This window comes from Gasterosteus aculeatus, chromosome 3 (genome assembly GCF_964276395.1).
Source record: "Gasterosteus aculeatus chromosome 3, fGasAcu3.hap1.1, whole genome shotgun sequence".
Lineage (NCBI taxonomy): Eukaryota > Metazoa > Chordata > Actinopteri > Perciformes > Gasterosteidae > Gasterosteus > Gasterosteus aculeatus.
Window position 1 is genome coordinate 17,251,469 of NC_135690.1, and position 21,173 is coordinate 17,272,641.

A 21,173-nucleotide genomic window follows, 5' to 3' on the forward strand; every position below is an offset into this window, starting at 1 on the left:
CCATTAAAGTCACTGCGTGATTTTTACCATGTGTCAAACAAAAAATATATTTATCAGATATAATCATGTTTTCATAATATATATTTTAGTGAAGAAAAGACAAACAAGGAAAACTGAGAAGCTTCGTTATAGCATCTTGATCTGTATTCACCAAAGCAGGTAACAAACTTTATATACAAAAAGACATTCAAAATGTTTTCTCATAAATATCAAATTAGATCCTTTATATTGTAAAACGACGCCGGAAAAGTAGTGAGTGGTTCGGTTCGTCATCATCAGAGACGTGAGGAGCAACAAATATTATTCTAACATCACGACAGAAGAGGAAATGTCACCAGATGAACCGCCAGCTGGATGTGCTATAAACGAGCTATTAATTCAAATAAAATACACATTGAAGTAAAATCCTGCCACTGCAAGTTGTACCATCTCTTTAGGAGGGAAATGAAGGAACAATTTCTATTTAGAACTAAAACGTGACAGAACAAACCTCTTTACGCTGTTTAGCCGTTTACCTCAAATATAAATATCAGTCATCCGACTGGTTTTCCTTTCATGTTGAAGTTTACTTTGGATTTCACTGAAATTATTACTCCAGACATCTTTAACCAGGTGAGATTTGGATGAGACTGAATGAAGGAGAAGCTTCTCCTCGATGCGGCGCATTAAAACGATGAGCCGAATCAGAGCGACTTTCCGGTGGACCGATGACCAAATATGGAATATGATTCTTTAAGATTTGGATTGATGAATGCTGTTAGTTTGACTGATTCACAGCATATCTGACCAAATAAAAATGCCTTTTAGAGAGTAAAACATAGAAACATCTGTCTCAGTTGCTTTAAATTGCCTCGTCGATCGGAAAAGGATTTTTTTTGATTTCATATAAACGTTTGTCAAAGAACACGGAGGGAAAATATCAAAAAAACTTTGATTCTCAAACAGTCACAAATACACAACACAAGGGATCTCCATTCACAAGACGCATTGTATGAGACACCTTTACAAAGAAAACATCTACATCATCTCACAATATTAAATATAAACAACCGTCTCAAAAAAATAATCTCTATGTCGAGTGTCCGTTGAAAAAAGCCGACTTGTCCCGTCCCACCCGGCTGGTTGCATCTTTGCACAGATGTTATTCATCTCCCGCGGGTGCGCTTGATTTGTGAATCAACTTGTGATACAGTCAACGGTTTGCTTTGTTTCCCAATATATTCATTCTTTCAGTCACCAGCCTCCGTGTCCTCCATCCTCAGTTAGAAGTCCTCATCCACCCCCCCAAACCCCCACGTGTGTGTGTGTGTGTTACATGGGGCAGGGGTCCGTCCCTCTCTCTCGTCCCTCCTCTTCCTCCAGGATGCTGGAACATTCCATCGCCTCCCCACTGTTCCTCTCGCTGCTGGGGGCCATCGGAGAGCCGCTCTCCCCAAGCTCCTCCTTCCCCTCCTGCTTCCTCTCCTCCGCCGCGTCCTCCTCCCCTCCTTGCTGCCTGCAGTAAGGTGGGATTTCAACCACGACGTATTTCTTCGCCCAGCTGATCAGCAAGGCTTTCGCCGCCAGGACGGCGTCAGGCCTGAAGTTAATCGCTGCGAGAAAAGAGGGAAACAAAAAAAGATTATTGATCTTTTTCTGTGAAGCTGCTTCCCACTTTGAATATAAACTGCCGCTTATATTTATTATTTGATTTATTTATCTTTATACATCAACATTTTATATACTTCTATAGTGTACTTTTATTTATATATTTAATATATAATATTATATATAATAAATATATTATTTATATAATATTTATATTTATTTTATTTACTTGTTTTATTTGTTCTTATTTTTATTTCCACATTTCATTTTTTATTCTTTTACAGATCAGATTATTTTTCATGGCCCATGTTGAACATTCCAATTCTATTTTAAAAGTCAAAAAAGCAAATATTTTTGGAGGCTTTTAAAGTCAGGAAAGCTCAAAGAGGCGCTCTCACCCGGCAGCGCGTTGGCGAGCAGGCTGGAGTTACAGGTGACGGAACCGTTGTGGTTGGCGCCGACCTCGGCAGCGAGCTGGAAGACCTCGGAGCGCGGCAGCTGGGGCGACACGGGCAGAGAGTGACACCGCCTCCCCGGCAGCTGCCGCCAGTAGTACGACGTCGCCTGTTGGCCCCCCGCGGCCCCGTGAGCCACCGGCCGGTCGCCGAACGCGCTCCCCGGCGGCGAGTGGAGGTCAAACACCAGCGAGAAGACGGACGCGCTCGGCACGTCGAAGAACTTGATCTTGCCGCCGCACAGGTCCTCTCGGGCGGTGAAGGGGTTGACCTTGCGGGCCTTGGAGGCCCTCTGGGCGATGGTGGGGTTGTAGTAGGGGTCCTGGACGTTCACTTTCTTCCCCGGTTTGCACGAGAAGATGTCCGACTGGCTGCGGCTGAGCCAGATGTTTCGTCGGGGGCGCGGCGACTTGGGAGGGATTTTATCATCCTGGAAACCGAGAGGGTTCAGGCGCTTGAAGCCCTGGATCTTCTCCCCTGGGACCAGGAGACAGACGCGGCGTGAGATACTTTTCACGTAAAATGTACCAAATGAAATGTCGAAAAAGTTTCACATGCAGTCAGACTACTTGTCAGTAGTCCTCTGAAAATAAAATAGATGATCTGATAAAACCAGCAGGTGGCGATAGAGGCCAAATCCTGACTGTTTTGGGTCTCGGTTTGCAGCGATTGATCATAATCACGTTGTTCAGAGAACAGAACAGAAAGTACATTTTTCCCCAAAGTTGATACATATGAACGAACCAGCGACCCATGAAAACCCTCCTATCAGATCTCAGATCTCAGTCGGTGTTGCACTTTTGTTAGTAAATATCTGAGAATTAATCATGAGGGCTCGACCAAAACCTTTGGCTAAAATGTTGTTGAGCAACAGAAATATTTCCTTCTGCGGGTGTGATGAAGTCTTCGAGGAAGCGGCGATGTTATCGGGTAAACGGCGACGCAGCAGAAGAGCCTCATGATGTAATCTAAAAGGTTGAGAGTGAGAACTGTCGGATCTGCAGAACAAGATACGAGATGTGCATCACTTGTGCCGACCGGCCCAGACTGCGATTCCTAAACGTCGGCGGATTGAACCGGACACCAGAAGTGTCGCTTCACTAAACCCCTCCTGCGTCACATGTTTGTGTTCTCCGTCCTGCAGCACAGAGGTAAAGCAGCCGCTTGGCCCGTCGTAACAAAAACATTACTGCCGGACGGTCAGACATGCAGGCGGCGACACGCGGGACCGAATTAGAAGTGAAACCTGCGCCTGCACGGATCAGGTGTCCCAAAGTGGGCACCTAGACGTCACGGTGAAGTTTATGTGATGAGCGAGCAAAGACCTCTTTGAAGTGCGATACGGTGCAAAGAAACAAGCGATCCAGATGGAGGAAAAAAACGACACATCTTACTCCGCTGGAAAGTTCGTTGTCGGACTAAAAGGGAAGTTTGAATGCGGCCTGAACAAAGCCGGCTGTGGTTTTTGGGGAAGGAGGACAGTTTGTTTGTAGCCGACGGAAGCAAACGCGGAATCATCGACCTCGACGGGATGAAAAGGGAAATATCGATCGGCTGAGTGGATGACAGCCGGACTCGACGAGCGGCGCCTGGAGGGGAAATCCTCACGAGGCCGAGAGGACGACACAAAGACAGCTTTCTGTTCGCTTCTCCGATTAGAGGACGGCGTCTTCACAGGCGTGACTTTTATCGACTAAAGCAACGGCTGAAATGACGAATCCCGGCACCGCGGGGTGAGACGCCATGTGGAGTGAGACGCATCGCGGGGCGAGACGCCCTGTGGGATGAGACGCGTAGCGGGGTGAGACGCGTAGCGGGGTGAGACGCACCGCGGGGTGAGACGCCATGTGGGATGAGACGCATTGCGGGGTGAGATGCATAGCGGGGTGAGATGCATAGCGGGGTGAGATGCATAGCGGGGTGAGACACATCGTGCGGTGAGACGCATAGCGGGGTGAGATGCCCTGTGGGGTGAGACGCATAGCGGGGTGAGATGCCCTGTGGGGTGAGACACATCGTGCGGTGAGACGCATAGCGGGGTGAGATGCCCTGTGGGGTGAGACGTATAGCGGGGTGAGATGCCCTGTGGGGTGAGACGCATAGTGGGGTGAGACGCATTGCGGGGTGAGACGCATCGCGGGGTGAGATGCCCTGTGGGGTGAGACACATAGCGGGGTGAGATGCCCTGTGGGGTGAGACGCATCGCGGGGTGAGACGCATAGCAGGGGAGACGCCATGTGGGATGAGACGCATTGCGGGGTGAGATGCATAGCGGGGTGAGATGCCCTGTGGGGTGAGACACATCGTGCGGTGAGACGCATAGCGGGGTGAGATGCCCTGTGGGGTGAGACGCATAGCGGGGTGAGATGCCCTGTGGGGTGAGACACATCGTGCGGTGAGACGCATAGCGGGGTGAGATGCCCTGTGGGGTGAGACGCATAGCGGGGTGAGATGTCCTGTGGGGTGAGACGCATAGTGGGGTGAGACGCATTGCGGGGTGAGACGCATTGCGGGGTGAGACGTCGTTACCTTTGGACACGGCCTTCTTGTCGATGTCCCCGCCGAGCGGGTCGCACTCGTGCTCCATCTCTTCGACTTTGAGGCCGGCGAGAATCCCCTCGAGCTGCCTGACGATGTCCGGGAAGGACGGACGGAGTTTAGGGTCCATCTAAGGGGAGAAAATAAGAGATGTTAACATGCAGTAACACATCAGGGAAAAGTAAAACATAAACCAATAGGAAGATGCATTTACAAGTTAATGTTTTTTAGGAAATTCATATTTCTTTCGTGGCGTATAAGAAGAATGTTTTAGAGCTTTTATTGGCCCTTTGCTGTGTAAATATTCAGTTTCTCAGCATGAAAACGAGAAGCCAGAGTGAAGAAATCCCCCAGAAGTATAACAAGGAACTTTTATAAGTAAATAAGACGGTGATCATATCAGTTATTCCTGTCGTTGGGACCCTGCTGGGCTCCACTGGAGAACCAGAGGTTTTGTAAAAAGGGATTTCTGTCCAAAGGAAACACGCGTATCAGCCACGTTACATCGAGCGTCTTTGTCGAAGAATATTTAAAAGTGAGGAAAAACTGAAGATGAAAAACAGGGAAGCAAAACAAAATGAGCCATAAAAAGAAGAAGTAGACGAAGGAGAGTTGGAGAGGGGAACATGTGGGAGGGAGAAGGAAAGAAAGAACAAAACAGGCCACAAAAATGTAGCTGAAGATGAAGACATACGGCCGAGCAATTAACTAAAGTAATTAATTACACTCCTCTGGGAGGGAAAAAAGAAAAAGAGGAGAATAAGGGAGGAAAGGAGGATGAAAGAGAGACAACAGACAGGATGAGAAGAGATGTAATACAGGCTCAATCAGCAGGGTGCCGCACAATCTGGAACAAGCTCCTCCTCCTCTTCCTCCTCCTCCTCCTCACAGGTTTGTAATTAAAAATCACAAATCCGTCCACGAGGAGGTGAGCAAAACTAAACTCTTTACTGATTCACTGAAACCTCCTCTTCTTAAAAGTGATTCATGAGAACAAGCGTGTTTGACCACCAGCTTGTGGTGAACAGAAGACCCCCCCCCTCCAGCCCCCTCCACCCCCCCGGATGGTAACCCAAAGGAGATTACTCAGATAATCAGATTGCTCCTCTATTCCTGAACAACGGAATAATAATTACTTAAGAAGGTAGAAATAAAACACATTGAGAGGAGATAAGTTAGAGAGGCGGATGCACGTTTGCACGTCTTCCACAAGCGGACAGTTACACTACGGAGACGCGTCTCCACGCGGGGAGACGGACCGGCAGCTGGACTCACGTTGCAGCAGTTGAAGGCTAGCTGCAGGAAGTCGGGCGGACAGTCTCCCACCATGTGCTGGAAGGTGTGATAGTCCAGGCCGAAGTTCTGCTCGGGGGAGGGAGAGAAGACAGAGCGACAGGGGGATTTATTTATAACAGGAAGTCCGTCTTCAGAAAGAGGGATGAGGACAAAGATCAACGGAGCTTCATCAGATGTTTGACAGGCTGCGACTCTGCGCTGCCAAAGCCAGACTCATGTCAGACTAATCCCTGTGACACGCGGCTGCTCGCTGCCAAGGATCCACTTTGGCTCCGACATCTCCGATAACACTGTGTGGCTTCTTATTTTCATGATATTTTGTAAAATACTCTCAAAGATACATAAACTATATATAATATATAATAAACATTGATGACAGTGATGCCAGATGATCTCAGGCAGGTTAATGAAGACGTTAAGGTGCGTGTGCATGTGAATGGGACAAAGAGTGAACCGGAGGTGCCAGCAGGCGGAGGAGCGCTCACCTCCGTGCGGGGGAGGAAGTCGGGGTCGGCCTGGACCCTCGCGATGATCTCACACAGGATGATGCCGAAGGAGAACACGTCGGTCTGAGAACAGAGACGCACGTCAACGCACGCAGGCGCCAAATATGCAGCTCGCTGGTTCATAAAGAGGAAAATGTCTGTATGTCCTTGTTGTTGCTGGTTAATAGAATTTATCTCCCTCCAGGTGTTTGTTAAGATTCAAACACATGTAAAATGAATCATACTGATACTTAATAAGTGTTAAATGTATAAGTAATACCCAATGAGAGGGATATACATAGTTAAAAACAATCATTTCCACATCAGCGCAGTCAACACCACTACTTAAAGTTAGAGGTCAAAGTTCATGGTGTTACCTTCTCGTCGTAGGGTTCGTTTCTCAGCACCTCCGGAGCCATCCAGAAAGGAGAGCCGACCACCGACAGCTTCTCTACTTCAGCACTGCGCACGCACACACACACGCACAACGTGTTAATGCTTTTGGTCCGTTGTAATCAAGCAGCTTCAGAGAACCTTGTGTGAGTGAGTGAAGAAAGTTCTTTAATACGTCTTTGTGACATTTATAGGAAGAAAAAAAAAACCCACTGTGTTCCACTCAAAATTAGACAGAGCAGCTTGTTCTCGGTTCAGATTCCGATGAGGTGGAGTCGACATGACGGGAGGACATGACCTTCCCCGGCTAACCAAACCCTCGTCGCGGTTCCACGGCTCAAAGTCCGTCCACAAGCCCTTTCATCGTTATTTCATCCCACGTTTGTGTGAAATTGTATAATTAGGATTAAGAATTCTTGAGTTGTGGCCAAAAGCGTTTTTTTCTTTCTACTCAGGTCATCGTGGAGTCAAAGTTATTTTGAGGAAGTTCCCTCAAGGTGTAACCGACATATCAGGTTCATGAGAATGACACTACATCGAGATGACACGCAGATGCTTCAGAAGACAGAAGACAATGACCCTCTTTGTGCTACTGCAGCATTCAAAGAGAAAATAACTTCCGATGGGATCCTCCTGCCATCAAATCACAGGAATGTGATGCGTTTGTCAGTGACGCTGAAGTGACTCAGAAAACGCTGCAACAGGAAATGGCGCAGAAATGGACTTTGAACCTTTGATCTATTTGTGGTTCTTCTTAGGGAGTTCGGAATAAATGTAAACGAGAAGGTGAACGCTGTTGAATCCGCTGCGTCCCTCAAAAGGCAAACGACGATGACGACAAATGAACGATTTTGCCCGGTGAGGTTCTTGATCGCCGTGGCGACCGTTCCACCACATCACTGGATCATTTTAGAAGTTGTATTCATGAAGGAAATGAGCATTGACGTTGGCTGTATGTTCTTTGGCCCTTTCACAATAAAAGAACTCTTACAGGTTGGTGGGGATCTTCTCTGCCAGGCCAAAGTCTCCCACCACTGCCGTGTAGCCGTTGTCCTCACATTTGATCAGGCAGTTCTGTGGACACAGAAAAGCATCGTCATCATCATTTCCTCACGTTTTATTGAGGAAGTTATTTAAAAAATAAAAAAAACTTTTGCAGGAAAACAATCCAAAAGCTCCACTTCCTGATTGAAGTGGGGTCTGTTGTATTGTTTTCATTCTTTGTACATTACAAAACAGGAGGTAAGAGGACATAAATATGCAGAGATGTGTAGTTTCTTTTTCACTGTAGATGTTACAAAGGTCATTGATGTTGCCCAAGACGTTCTGCAACTTCCCAGTAAAATCCAGCACGTGCACTTTAAACAATAACGAACATTAATGTTCTACACACTTAATATCATGTTTTTCTACATATCCCTCCACTATGTAATAATGTGTTGGATAAATGCGCCACGCTGCTTCACTGCACAGTTAATATTTAATGTTACGGGTACTTTTGGTTTCCATATGTTGTCGTTTTAAAGTGTCCTCCTGCCCTTTATACAGTCGCATCAAAGGCTTATTCTCTGACCTCTTATTTGATCATTTATTTACAGAGATGGGATGGGACTCTATAAAGAACACATTGTAACCTCTAGAGGGAAGGTCGCTTCGCATGTTGAGCTTCTTGACAGAGACGAGTCATAAACAAACGCACTTTGTATTCATCTAAGGAACATTAATCCGAGAGGCATCGACCTTTTTCGTTTTTTATTCTTTGCTTAGACATGCAAATGATATGAGCCCCCCCCCCCCCCCCCCCCCCCAACGTGGCACAGATGATCACATCAGAGTTCTCTGCAGGGTCGTAAACGTCTGGAGGAGTGAAAGAGCAGACACGCGGCTCGAGACCACGTGAAGCTGCAGCGTTTCTATCCGACATCTAAAGACCAGTCTTAAGAGATTGCAGCATCATACCGGAACCAAAACACAGAGATTTGAATATAAACTGGTCAGTACTTCCAGTTAGAGCTTCTGACAGAGGAAGCCGTCGCCTCGCTCACCTTGGAGGTGAGGTCCCGGTGGAATATGCCCTTGGAGTGCAGGTAGGACAAACCGCCGGCGATCTCAGAGGCCAGTTTCACCCTCGTGGCCCAACTCAGGTGTTTGTTGCTGTCTATGAGCTGCTCCAGGTTCCCACCATTGATGTACTGGAGGAAAACAAAGACACACATGTGAAGAAGGTAGAAAAAAAAAAAGATTGCGACAGAAGAAATGATGTTTGGCCACTAAGCGGATCTAAGACTTTATGTATCGCGATATTTAATAGTTTACTCTTTGACTTCTTGTAAAGAATAAAAGGTAGAATTCTCCAAAACAACCAATGATGGATTCACAACATGAAATGATCTTCAGCCGAGGAAGCACAACGTGCTCGTTTGGCTGCACCAAGCCGCCATGTTGGCGAGCTGAGGAGACGCCAGTGTTCTGATCGTGGTCGGCACAGCGAGCCGTAACCGCGGAGACGCCACGGGCCGGTCGGTGGCCTTCACGGGCCACTTGGTGACACGCAACTACACAGAAGATAACAGGCGAACTCCATCCGACCGATCGACTGTCTGTCTGTCGGCTGGCTCACAGGGGGGAGGGCTGATTGGTGACCGGCCCGGGGGTGTCGGGGGGGTCGATGGATCGACTGAATCGAATCTGTCCGGCGGCTCGCTCAACGCGCTCGCAGAAGCGCTGGTGTTCTCCCGCGGTCAGATGGGCTCAGCGGCTTTAAAAGCATCCGGGGTCCTTCGCTCAGCCTGTCGGCTTTGATCCAGAATAACTCGTCTGACCTCGTTGCTCGCTCGCATGCAGACACCCTGACCCGGTAATCCCGCGTCACGAAGCACCAAGCAGCGGTGGGCAGCTAGACAGAGACAGGGTGGGACACGGAGACGGGTCAGGACGTCGAGGGGAGGAGGGGTCTACTTCTTTGGAGTGAACTGGTTCTTTTTAAGCCTTCAAGTGATGGACGGCTGCCTAAACTGACTAATGTTTGGGTTCCTGCTCATTGAAATGCCTTCTTACAACAAAGAACATTATTTCCACTAAGCTGTGCGTGACTTTTCCAGCTGAATGCCGGTTCACGACCCTGATCACACTTAAATCTCAAACGCTGTGACGGCTCAGCCTCCATAAGGACGCTCGTTTTCATCTTCATCTCGTACATTCGGTCTGTAATTCACCCCAAAGTGAAAACACAAATATGCCAAATATATTCACGCATCATTCAAACATGGAAAACCTGCTTTACAAACCAAGTTTGAATTCAATGAGACACATTTAGCTCAGATTATTGATGTGTCACCTAATGCCTGCAAGTGTTTAATGGAATGTTTACCCGATTAAAGACAAGAAGTGAGATGATCCTTCCGTCTCCTTGGACCCTTTATAAATCCATTAAAAATATTCCACCAGACTCAAATAATCTGTCCTGTCTAGTGCTTCTTTTTTATTTTGTACCTCCTTGTTATCATTTTTAAATGACAAAGGGCTCGAGATGTCGGAGGATTACAGTGTTGGTCCAATAAATGCCTCCTTTCTCCACATCTGTTTTCTGCCTGCTTTGAGGGGGGTAAACTCCACTAAGAGGGGCATTTAAAACTCAAGACAAATCCAACGTCATCCCTCTAACGGCAGAATGCGCAGCGATGGGCAAAGCGCTCCGACACACGGCTGAAAGTGACCGAATGGGAGCGAAGTCGCGTTCAAAAAAGAAAGAAAGAAAAAGCCTCTTATTTGTTGCGCAGCATTTTTCCCGGAATTTGCTTCATCCTATTTGTGGAGTTACTGATATACCGCAGTAATTGCTTGACAAAGCCCACGTTTGAACAACGTATGGGGCCTCGCTATGACCGCGTTTAACCTGGATGGCTCAGGAAATGAGAAACATGCTGTTTTCGGAAATTGTTCCGCTACACTTTTGGGTTGAAAAAAAAACAAAAAAAAAAAAACCTGGAAATGCTCAAACAAAAAGATCGTTGTCTGCTGGGGAGCAGCTTCAAACAGCAGTGTAATCCTGCCAAGGGTCATGAATTACCATTAGCCCAGATTATGCTGGCAGGAGCCTTTCCTATGAAGTGCATTCGATCGAGATCCTGCAGAGACAAAGCGCGGCGGGTCCGAGGCTGCACCCCGGGGTGCCCTGAAGACGGGCAAGGCGCCGTCGATCCAACACCTCCCAGACAGAAGTGGCTCCTTTTTGCTTTTTGTGTATTCTGCAGGGGTCTGTGGACTCGCACGCATCCCTGTGTGCGCTCGAGTGTGCGTGCGACGGCCCCGGGGGGCCGCGCAGTAACTTAACTCTCATTTCCTTCGAGCGCGGCCTCATGCTGAGGGGTCAGGTAACAAAACGGCATGAGCCCGCTGCCGGGGTCACAGAACGCATCTCGCTGCTGGCGCGACACAACAGGATCTGTTTACTGTGCGGCAGGAAAACAAGACCTACCGCAGCGTGCGAGCGGCTTTATTTATACGTGCGCCCCACAACGCTTGGATTCGTTCTGCATCAGCTGCAGTATATGAAGAAAAATGTGCGTGTGTGTGTGTGTGGCTTCTTAAGAAGTGTGTTGTGTTCCTGCAGAAAGTTTTGTCTTTGTTGGTCAGAGCTACAATGCCTGCATTCACCGAGCAAAGCAACAGTGTAATCACGTACATGTGCGTGCGCCTGAAAGCGTTTCCAACAGTGTGCGCTTTCTTCAGAGTGCGATGAATCGAGCGTCTTGTACCATCTGTCCACAGTTACACGCATCTTTCTGTTTACAGTCACATCTGCGGCGAACGGTGTGTCGGTGTGACATAAATCCCGCGGCTTAGCTATCTGACCTTGTCACAAAGGAGACAAATAAGCACGAAACTAATGATTCTCACCGACAAGAGGCGATATGTTCCTCCGACACGCAAACGCGGCTTAAATACAGCCAACGCGGTCAGAAAATACCCTTTTGATCCTGCTTATTGTGTGCTTGTGACAAAGCCGTGAGGTGTGCCGTCCTACCTCGGTCAGAGCGTGGAGCTGGCCCTCGTGGACACACACTCCCTTGAACCTGGGAAGAAAAGAAGGAGAAAACACTGAAGACGGGCAGGATTAAGTTGTCATAACGCTGTGATTTAATCTCAGAGACGAGCCAAGGACGCGGGGAAAAATAGCGCGGCCACATCGAGAGAAAAGTCTCGCGCGACCTTCGAGTGAACAGAGAAAGCACGAAGGATAGTTGGAAAAGGATTAAGATACGAGCGGACAAGACCAGACTGGCAGACCGCCTGTTATCAGGGAGATAATAACAGCTCCGGTGCTCCACCTGCACACCACCCACTGCTCCACAAGCGGAGCCCATCAATCTCTCCTCTTAAGAAACACCGAACCTTCCACGATGCTTCTTCTGCTTGTGAGAGTGTTTCTCCATCAGTGTGACACGTCGGAGAGAAAAGGCTTTGTGACGTCAAAGCGGTTGTAAAATATTAACAGAAAAGGAAACAACTTTGTTCACGCGCGGCGCCGACGGCCTCGTAACGCTCGCGGCAGTGAGGAGGTCGACTTTGTGGGTCCTCGTCGGGCTTCGGCGAACAACGACCCCCTCAGTGTCCGCTCGTTAACACACAGACGCACTCGGCTCAACAGAGACGCCATTGTGAAAGATACAGAGCGAGTGTGTGCACGCGCACACGCGGGCTGACATGCGTGTGTGTGCGCGCGCGTTGGTTGAAACATACACACACACACACACACACGCGCGCTCTCTCCCACCCAGGAGAGCGGAGCAGAATGTGAGCGTGTTTACTACAATGAAGCAAACACTGATTCTATTCTGGGGTTCTGAAGCTTTTTGAATTCTGGTTGCTATAAAGTTTTATTTAGTCTACAGACTTTCCCCCCTTCCTGTCATAAATAGCAGGGCAAGGTCCACTTATTTGTATAACACCCTTTAAATACAGAGGCAGCTTAAAGTCTTACACAAGAAGAAGAAGCGTATCAGGAGAAAAAAAAAAAAAAAAAGGGTAATATAAATTCAAAACATGTTTCCGTAATGCAAGTTAGGATACAAAATGCAGCAGAGACACTAAACTAAACCATCGCAGCGGGACAACAGGGGATTTTTTTGTCAGAATTTGATCCGTCATGGACACAAACCTCAAAACATACTTGTTCTCAACGGCCTTTGGTTGCACCAATTAGCGTCAGCATTTAAAATAAAGATGCATTTGTTATAAAAGTTCTGATATAACTTTTCCTCATGCCGAGCTCGTTTAGTTCTACCGATGAAACACTGTAACCTGATGGTTCGTAGCTTCGTCCCGATCCCTTGTGACAGAAGACGTCCTTCACTAAGTGTCTGGGGGAAACGTATTCTGTTCTTCGGTGAGTCGGTTACCAACCTGAGTATGTACGGATGGGAGAGCCGGTTCATTAGCTGCACCTCTCTCAGCATGTTCGCCCGGTTGCTGCTCAGCTTGTTCATCTTCAGAGCCATGACTTGGTCTGAAGCCCGATGACGCACCTGGGAAACACATCGGGTCACACTTCAATGTGCTGCAACTAAACAAAAGAGGATAAAATCGAAGCTGGGGGCCCCTGCTGCGGGAAAAGAAACAGAGGAAACAGGAGAGCAGCTTATAAAAGGAGAACTGAAACGGGGTCATTCATTGCTGACCAGCCGTGACAAAGTAGATGTGTCACCCCAGAGCTGCACAATCAATTGTGTATTATTGGGCGTTTGGACTTTAGTTTCCATCGCAATTTTAGAGGGTGGTAGCATCATCAACCTCATCCATCCATCCTGGCGGGGGCCGGGGGATTCGGGGGGCTGCAGCCAATCCCAGCGGGCCTCGGGTGGAAACACTGCAGACGTGTCACGACAGGAAGAAAACACCAAAGCTTTTCCTGCTGAACTTTCAAGCAGTATCAATCTGGCTCCAAGAGAAGTAGAATAGTTTTGTTTCTCTAATCTTCCCCTGTGATTAAAATGACTGAATTCTTATTGTGATCCCAGCCGGTATTTCAGTACTAAAAAGGATTTAAATTCGCTTGCTTCCAAAGAATCACTGCGGGCTGTTTAACAGTTTGCAAATTCTCGGAAAAAGGACTAAACACAGTTAATCTCTGTAATGAAGCCAATACAAATGGGTTTGTTATGATTGTTGGCTCCCATTAAAGAGTGTTAGGGGGAGGGGGAGGCGTTCATTGCCTGCCCCCTTCCCCACCGATCACTCCACTGCCTTTGAAGGAGTCAAGTGACCCGAGGTCTGTTTCAAAAGCACGACAAGGCAGTGCATTAATTAGCAATCTTTGGGTTTCTTCTGAATACACTTCAGTGCGTGCAGGGAGGAAACGTCCAACCACAGAGAGCAGCTGCTGCAGACACACACACACACACACACACAATGCACATTTTAATAGGCCTCCACCTTTACCGGTGTGTCTGAAGGTAAAGAGCCTGCAGCAACAAAGAGCCTATTCAAACATTATCGAGGGCTCCGCAGGACAGGAAGTCATCGTCCTAGTTAGATGCAAAGCAGAGGCGCTGCTTGCTGTCACACTGCAGCTAAAATACACACACACACACACCAGCAGCCAAAGACACAGTATGGTTAGTTGCGGAAAACAAAAATAATAATATGTGATTAGACATAGATACGTGTACAGCATAATTTGGTTAGCTCGCATTTCTTTCCCCCCTCGTGTAATCATTGCAAAAAGCTCTTCCGGGAAAAGACAGCAGCTCGGACAGGGAAAGTCCGGAAAATGTGTATCTATGGAAATATGTTACCGGTGGTATTGACTGACAGAGTGGGAGCGGCTTCTAACGCCGCGGTTCTCTGAGCAAATAACTTCCAGCAGGTGAAATAAACGGACGGTCGAGTCAGAGTGGATTATTTGGGAGGTGTTGAATTAAAAAGCGATCTTCTGCTAAACTCTTGACTTCAACATTTGGAGACGTCCGAAGTTGTGAGAGAAAAAGGTTGCTGATCTTGGGTCAGATTGGGTCCGGCTCCGTCACACAGGGACAGAAATCGCTCTGTTCAAGTTCAAAGGAAAGGGGGCGTGGCTACGAGCCGGCGGTCTCCACCGCAGGAACAACAGATGGCCACTCCTCTGAAGGCCTCCTCCTCCCCCACATCCGTCTATCCTCCTCCGACCCCCCCATCCCCCCCGTTCCTCACTCTTCACATCCCCCCCCCGTCCGCACGTGTTCCCGATCCCCCCTCGCTGTGGCCCCCAACAGGCAGTCGCCCCTAATCCTCATCTACTCATCTCCCCTCTACTAAAGCCCTAGTTCTTCTCCCTCATCTCCTCCTCCTCCTCCTCCTCCTCTCACCTTTCTGCACACTCGCCTCTCTGATGTCTCCTGTTTTCATCCATTGCACATTTCTGGGGAGATTTACCATAAAAACCTTTTCTCCCTTTTCTGCTCGTCTCCTCAGCCAAAAGCTGCAGAAACCCTCCACATCTCCTCCTTCTTCTTCTCCAGAGCTGCAGTCTTTAAGCAGCTGATAACATTCCCCTTCGTTGTTTACCTCCGCGTTCCTCTCGCTCACAGAAAAGAACAAACACAAACAGATATTTCCATTACTCAGCAAAGGGCTGAAGTGGTACTTATAATAAATGACACACGGCTGCACGGCCCACGTAAACGTGTTGGTACGCTTGATTACGTGTCTGAACATTTATGAGAGACTGAGCCGGTTTAATTGTTCATAATATGCACGCAAGTCATAGTAGATCGAGAAAAAATAACCTCCTATTGTAATAGTTTTCCCTCACTTCTGGTTAGAAACAAATCGTACTCTATATGAGCAAATACCACCATGAGTCAAAGACTAACACTTTCCGAAACAATAAATACGTTGTTTTACATAGTTTAATAAAGTGTTTTGTTCAGCATGGGTCCACCAGTGTTCATAATTGCAGGGAGAAACGGTTCATAGTCTAATGCTGCTTTATATAACATCTAGACAGGAGTATATGGCTGAAGTAAGCGGTAAAAGGAACGAGCTCCAGCTTCACAGACACACAATGAGGTGAATGTGACAGCCGGGTCATAATTAACAAATGGTTTAATATGGCTGATAAATGCCAATCAAATAAGCCCCGATATGCTGCAGCAGACATCTCTAAAGGTCAGACAGGGCCGTGCCAGAACTCACCGATAACTGTCAGACACCACCATCAATCATCAATCATCATCATCAATCATCCCCCCCGCCGGGTTTCAGCCAGACAGTAACACACACTGAAACTTCAAACCACTTCAACAATCTGATAGAGAGCTCATTGTTGTGGACGGGTGGCTTATTATAATTCCAATGAACACGTTCAGTAGTGGCAAGGAAACAGAATCCCTTCTGAATCATAATACAACATTCATCAATGCTGCACAATTAAAACAGAGCCTGGCTTAATGTCATCCAAAACCGTCCCGGCTATTATTCTTCATTAATCGGGTTATTTCCGTCCATGTGCCAGAGACCACATACATAGATCCGTCTGAACCCTTTCAAAGGTAATTTGTCGTTATTCACCCACAGCTTGAATAGGTAACGGTGGCCTTTTTGATACAAACAAGACTAAATAAATGAATCTGCTGGTGCTCAATCGGTTAACATAATCAGCCATACGGATCACGGACAAGATGGGGAGTGAACTAAATAACGAGGTCAAGAAGTCTGTTCAAGTGACGTCTCTGAAGCGGCCGCGGTCTAACGTGACCTGAAACTGTCAACTGAGCGAAGGTCGAAGACACCAGAGAAACCACCCGTCTCCGACCGACCCGGTACATTAACGTGATGCAACGCGACACGATGTAACCATATGGAATGTTAGCTTGGCTCCAACAGTTTGGGTGCATGTCAATGCGAAGGCCCAGCACAGCAGGCTCCCCGTTATTAATCGTGACCACGGCACAAGCACGAAAAAGAAATCATTCCTCGGGTCAAACGAGTCAAGTGTTATCTGACGGAGAGCGTCCGGCGGACGAGGAGATCGTCTACAACCCACCTTGTAGACATCAGAGAAGAATCCAGAGCCAATCCACTCACAGGTGAAGTCATCAAGGCGTGTGAGACATGAGAAGGCACTGATGAGGGCTCTGTAGGACGAGGGCCACACCCTGCCCACCTGGAGAAGACAAGACCTGACTGGTTACCAACAGGCCTACACCTTGATCTGATGGGCATGCTGGGGGGGGGGGGGGGGGGGGGTGGAGAGGGACTACTGATCCGACACGCCCGTGGGGGGTCGTGATTGTTAATATTGTGCGTGTGTGCGTGTCATAACTCAACATTCTTTGTTTTACATTCTTAAGCCTGCTATAAAGAACGTATGCGCTGCACAACGCTTGAAATAAGACAACAGCGACTGACCTGTGAAGGCGACCCCGCGCCCATCTCGCCGCCCCCTTCCCCTCCCACACCCGCTCCGTCCTCGCCGATGCGCTCGGGTCGCGTGGGAAGCCCAGCGATGGAGTTGCGTTTATTCCGGTCCATGGTGACGTGAAAGACGGGGACACCAGTGAGGGTATTATGGGCCTTTTTCTGCAACGTACCCACATGACAGGAGCACTGGATTGTTTTAACGGGGCCGAGGGTTCCACGGCAGCACGGACTTTACTGGGTTTGCGTCCTGGGAGAGAATGTGTCACAAGCATAGACTTCAGTCTGATGTTGTAGCGTCGGGCACCCGCTGGTGACGCAGCCTGGTCGGGTCCACCAAAGTCCACCAGGGCGAGAGGCTTCTCACATGGCCGACAGATGTATCGGGAGCCGTTGGAGACCTAGAGACAGTAAAGAGAAAACTTTATTTACATATTTTTTTCTGTGAGTATTTTAAGAGTACAATGGTTGGAATTTAGTGATCAGCGATCAACGATTGAGCCAAAAGAATCCATCTTTTTTGTGAATGCTGTTTTAATAGTGAAGCATTTCACACCTTGAAATATCCAACAAAAGCTGCCGCGCTACAATTCCATTAAAACGGTGTTGCTATCTGGGAAAGGCCTCAGGATGGACGAGACAAGCCACCACGGCTCAACAGGCCCAGATGTAATGGCTGTAATAGGGGCCGATTGTCCAATTATGGGAGATTAGCCAAGGAATAGTTTGGGTCCGGGACCTTCCTGCCATCCAAAACAAAGTCAGCAGGGTACAAAGGGCAACGGGAAAGGGAGCCTGTGGCTTAAGGTCCGAAACAATGTGGCTTTCATGTTCAACTTTTAGGAACACTTTATTCCAGAGAATGAATCATTAATGTAAATATGTTTTGCGACACTTGGAGGTGGGGTTAGCTTTTGTGATTAACACCGGATGTAAACATTACTTTAGTTTAAATCATGAGAAAACGCACAGAGTGCCTGTAATGATTGGCAGAAAATGGAAATGCCTATTCAGAGAATCAGTTAATCATTCATTATTGTTGGAGCAGAAATGACTGTTGGTTTGTACAGAAGATTTCACCATGGAAATTTAGGAAAGTTCAACCCAGACAAACGTTTCCTTTGAGGTGAATGTATTACTATACTATATATTACCCAAAAGGAGGTCATGCACATCATGTAGAAGGTTAACACCATCACTTTTACCAACAGTCTCCCATTGTAGACGTTCAGATTGTTATTAGCAGTAACACATCAGTCATATATGTCTGATGTAATGTAGGTTGTTTTCCAGTAATGGGAAAGGAGCAGTGGCATTTTTAAAAGGAATAGACTTAAGTGACCTACTTTCAGCCCGAGCAGAAACAACAGAGACCATCTTGGGTCAAGAAGAGGTCTCCTAAGATCAGAAACTTAAAACCACATGGAGATGACATGGTTGTGCTTTGGTCCGTCAGCGTTACGCCGCAGAAACCAGACCGGAGGGTTTCTGCAGATGTAGCGGACGACTTCTGACACGATTCTCTCTTCCAGCCGCATCCCTACAAAGCTGTTCATCATCCACGTTCTCTTTACTCTACAAGGACATTTTATTTTCTGCCTTGCTGAAATCGTACGGTCCAAATAAAAGTGCCAGTATGCCACAAGTGCCGAGGGCGAGGATATTCTCGCTCATTTAAGCAGCTTCCCCATCCGGGGGACAGAGAGGACACAGTTTGTTCTGCGTCGTTGAATCAGAGAAGGTCAGCAAGTGAGACGGAAACTCTCCGTAGGTTCAAAACAGCTGGAAGCCACAGAGAAGAGCTGGTGTGCCCACACTCACCTCCATCATCGCTCAAAGCCAAACGTCCCACGCGAACTAGAATGTCAATCGTGCAAATGCCGCCAACTCTGACGAAGTAAGCGGAATTCTGTGAAATGTAAATATCCATCTTCATTTCAGGATGAAGTTTCCAGCCTGAGGCAGTAAACCAAACTGACACCCACTTCTGCGGTAAACATAAAAAAAGAGACATCGTCAATCTATCAACAAATCCCAACTACAAAGAGGACCACCTCGGCCACATGCTACAAAACAACTACACACCGTTTAAAAATGAGACGACAGCACACAATCCCGGAATGCTGAGAAATACGATAACCCGCAATGAGCCGTCCTGCAGGAAATCTTTTTGATGAAAGTGATTAGAAAGGAAATTGACACGCCACCAGCGTGCAATACTATATTTGTTTCTAAACTACCGGCTGCTGCCCGCGTGCTCTCAGGGCTCGGCTTTACGACACCACAGCAAAGGGACGCGCGGCGTGGAAAAGGGCGGAATTTTCTCATTTTTTGGAGGGGGTCTGTAAAAATGTGGCTTGTTGCTTCTCCAAACCAGATGGGACGTCTCCCAAGCCGCCTCAGGCCACGCGTTCCAACGACCGAGCGGTATCCAGCTGTGTCCCACTGGATTACAGGCCCATAGAAAACGTCAGCAATGAATCACAACTTAAGTGATGTTGTAATGACAGGTTGCAGCGAGGGTTAAAAGTGTCTCTGAAGGGCATGGGGAATTAAACGGGCGTGAGTGAATGTGTGTGTGACACACTGTGGTTGTGTATACTTGGATCACAAAAGACGAGAAAACAACAACAACAACAAAAATCACTTATTCAGAAAAGATAAATGTAAACTACAAACACGCCTTTTCTCAGAGCATTCACATAACTGAGCGGTCTCGTTTCACACAGGGAGAAAAAGGCATCTTTGTCAAGTAGATGAGCAGAGGCACATTGGACTAAAGTGAGAAGAAGAAGCCGCTCATCTGACCGCATCCATTGTGCTGGGCGGTAATGACATACCTGTCATTCCTCCGGGGTTTAAAGCGATGAACGAGTCCGCGGGGCGGAACCGAAACCTGCACATTATCTTTATCCCGCGGACAGTTAATGAGCCGATGCTGCCAAAAACAGCTTCATGCAACATGTGGCGTTAAACAGAGGTGACTGGATGAGTAAGAAAAAGAGATGAACCAACGCCAGAAAAGGCAACGTAAACAAACCTAAAAAAAAAAAAAAAGCAGCGCAGGTCGCTGTTTTATTGAACTCGTCGATGAAGTTGCGCGGACTTACCTCGTATTATCTCCTGGGAATGAGTGCAGTAGAAGCCGGGCGCCATGCCTTCCCGTCGGGTCGCATTTAAAGGAAAAAGACGAGCGAAACCGGCACGAAACGACAAAAAAAGTAGGTCCCGCGGCTCCTGCGCGACTAGCTGCGCGGCTAAATGTCAACAAAACTCTTAGCTAAGCGAAGAGCTAACAAACGTTAGCACGGCAACACCAACACACGAAAAAACAGGAAGTTTTTCGTCGCCGGCGGTTAAGAAGTCCAAATTCCCAAAGGCGGAATGCTCAAAGTGCTCTCGAAGTACGCGTCCGTCCTGCTCGTTGCCGCTGAAGAGCAAAGTACGACGTGTTTCGCACCGTCCGTGAAATTATTTCAGCCGATTGCTGCCGTTTGACAGCTCCGCCGCCGCTTCGCCCTCACCGAGTGACTCGGGCTTAACCCGCCCACGTTTGATTGGCAGGTAGATTGACCAATCACTGGCCGGGGAATCCGTGCGTATGTGAAGGCGCGTCTTAAATACTGAGACAGTTAATAATAATAATGAAAAAGTAACGGAACAAACATATATATGTATTTCAGTATGGGTATGACGTAATTTAAAAGTAAGAATGAAAGAACAGAAAACAAGTGTTAGAGTTCTTGAAGTTCACTTCACACTTATCTTAAATTAGTTTTCAAGTACAAGTCTATATGTACATCTCTTTTGAAGATGAATACTATAGGAAGGTAACACAAAATGAGAGAAAGCATAAGTCCAAGCAGTTGAAAGACACCATAAATACATTGGAAAAAAATATGATGCGATAGATCAATATTATTCAGGCAGGTAACAGCTACTTTTTGACAAAAATGTTCTGCAAAATTAAAAAAAAAACTTTTTAGTTAATAATCGCAAACTCAGCCACTGCTACTTTTGT

General features: G+C 47.4%; 1 protein-coding gene across 1 annotated transcript; it reads right to left on the minus strand.

Annotated features, from left to right (window-relative positions):
* Positions 1 to 122: 122 nt before the first annotated feature.
* tesk2 (testis associated actin remodelling kinase 2) lies at positions 123 to 20,826 on the minus strand. Its single transcript, XM_040170384.2, has 13 exons — positions 20,263 to 20,826; positions 17,144 to 17,553; positions 16,779 to 16,898; positions 13,160 to 13,281; positions 11,781 to 11,829; positions 8,800 to 8,946; positions 7,746 to 7,828; positions 6,739 to 6,823; positions 6,362 to 6,445; positions 5,856 to 5,942; positions 4,572 to 4,710; positions 1,986 to 2,519; positions 123 to 1,592 (listed from the first exon to the last, which is right to left on the minus strand). The coding sequence occupies exons 2-13, from the start codon at positions 17,264 to 17,266 to the stop codon at positions 1,312 to 1,314; spliced, it is 1,854 nt and encodes a 617-aa protein (XP_040026318.2). The 5' UTR covers positions 17,267 to 17,553; positions 20,263 to 20,826; the 3' UTR covers positions 123 to 1,311.
* Between the last annotated feature and the right edge of the window lie 347 nt (positions 20,827 to 21,173).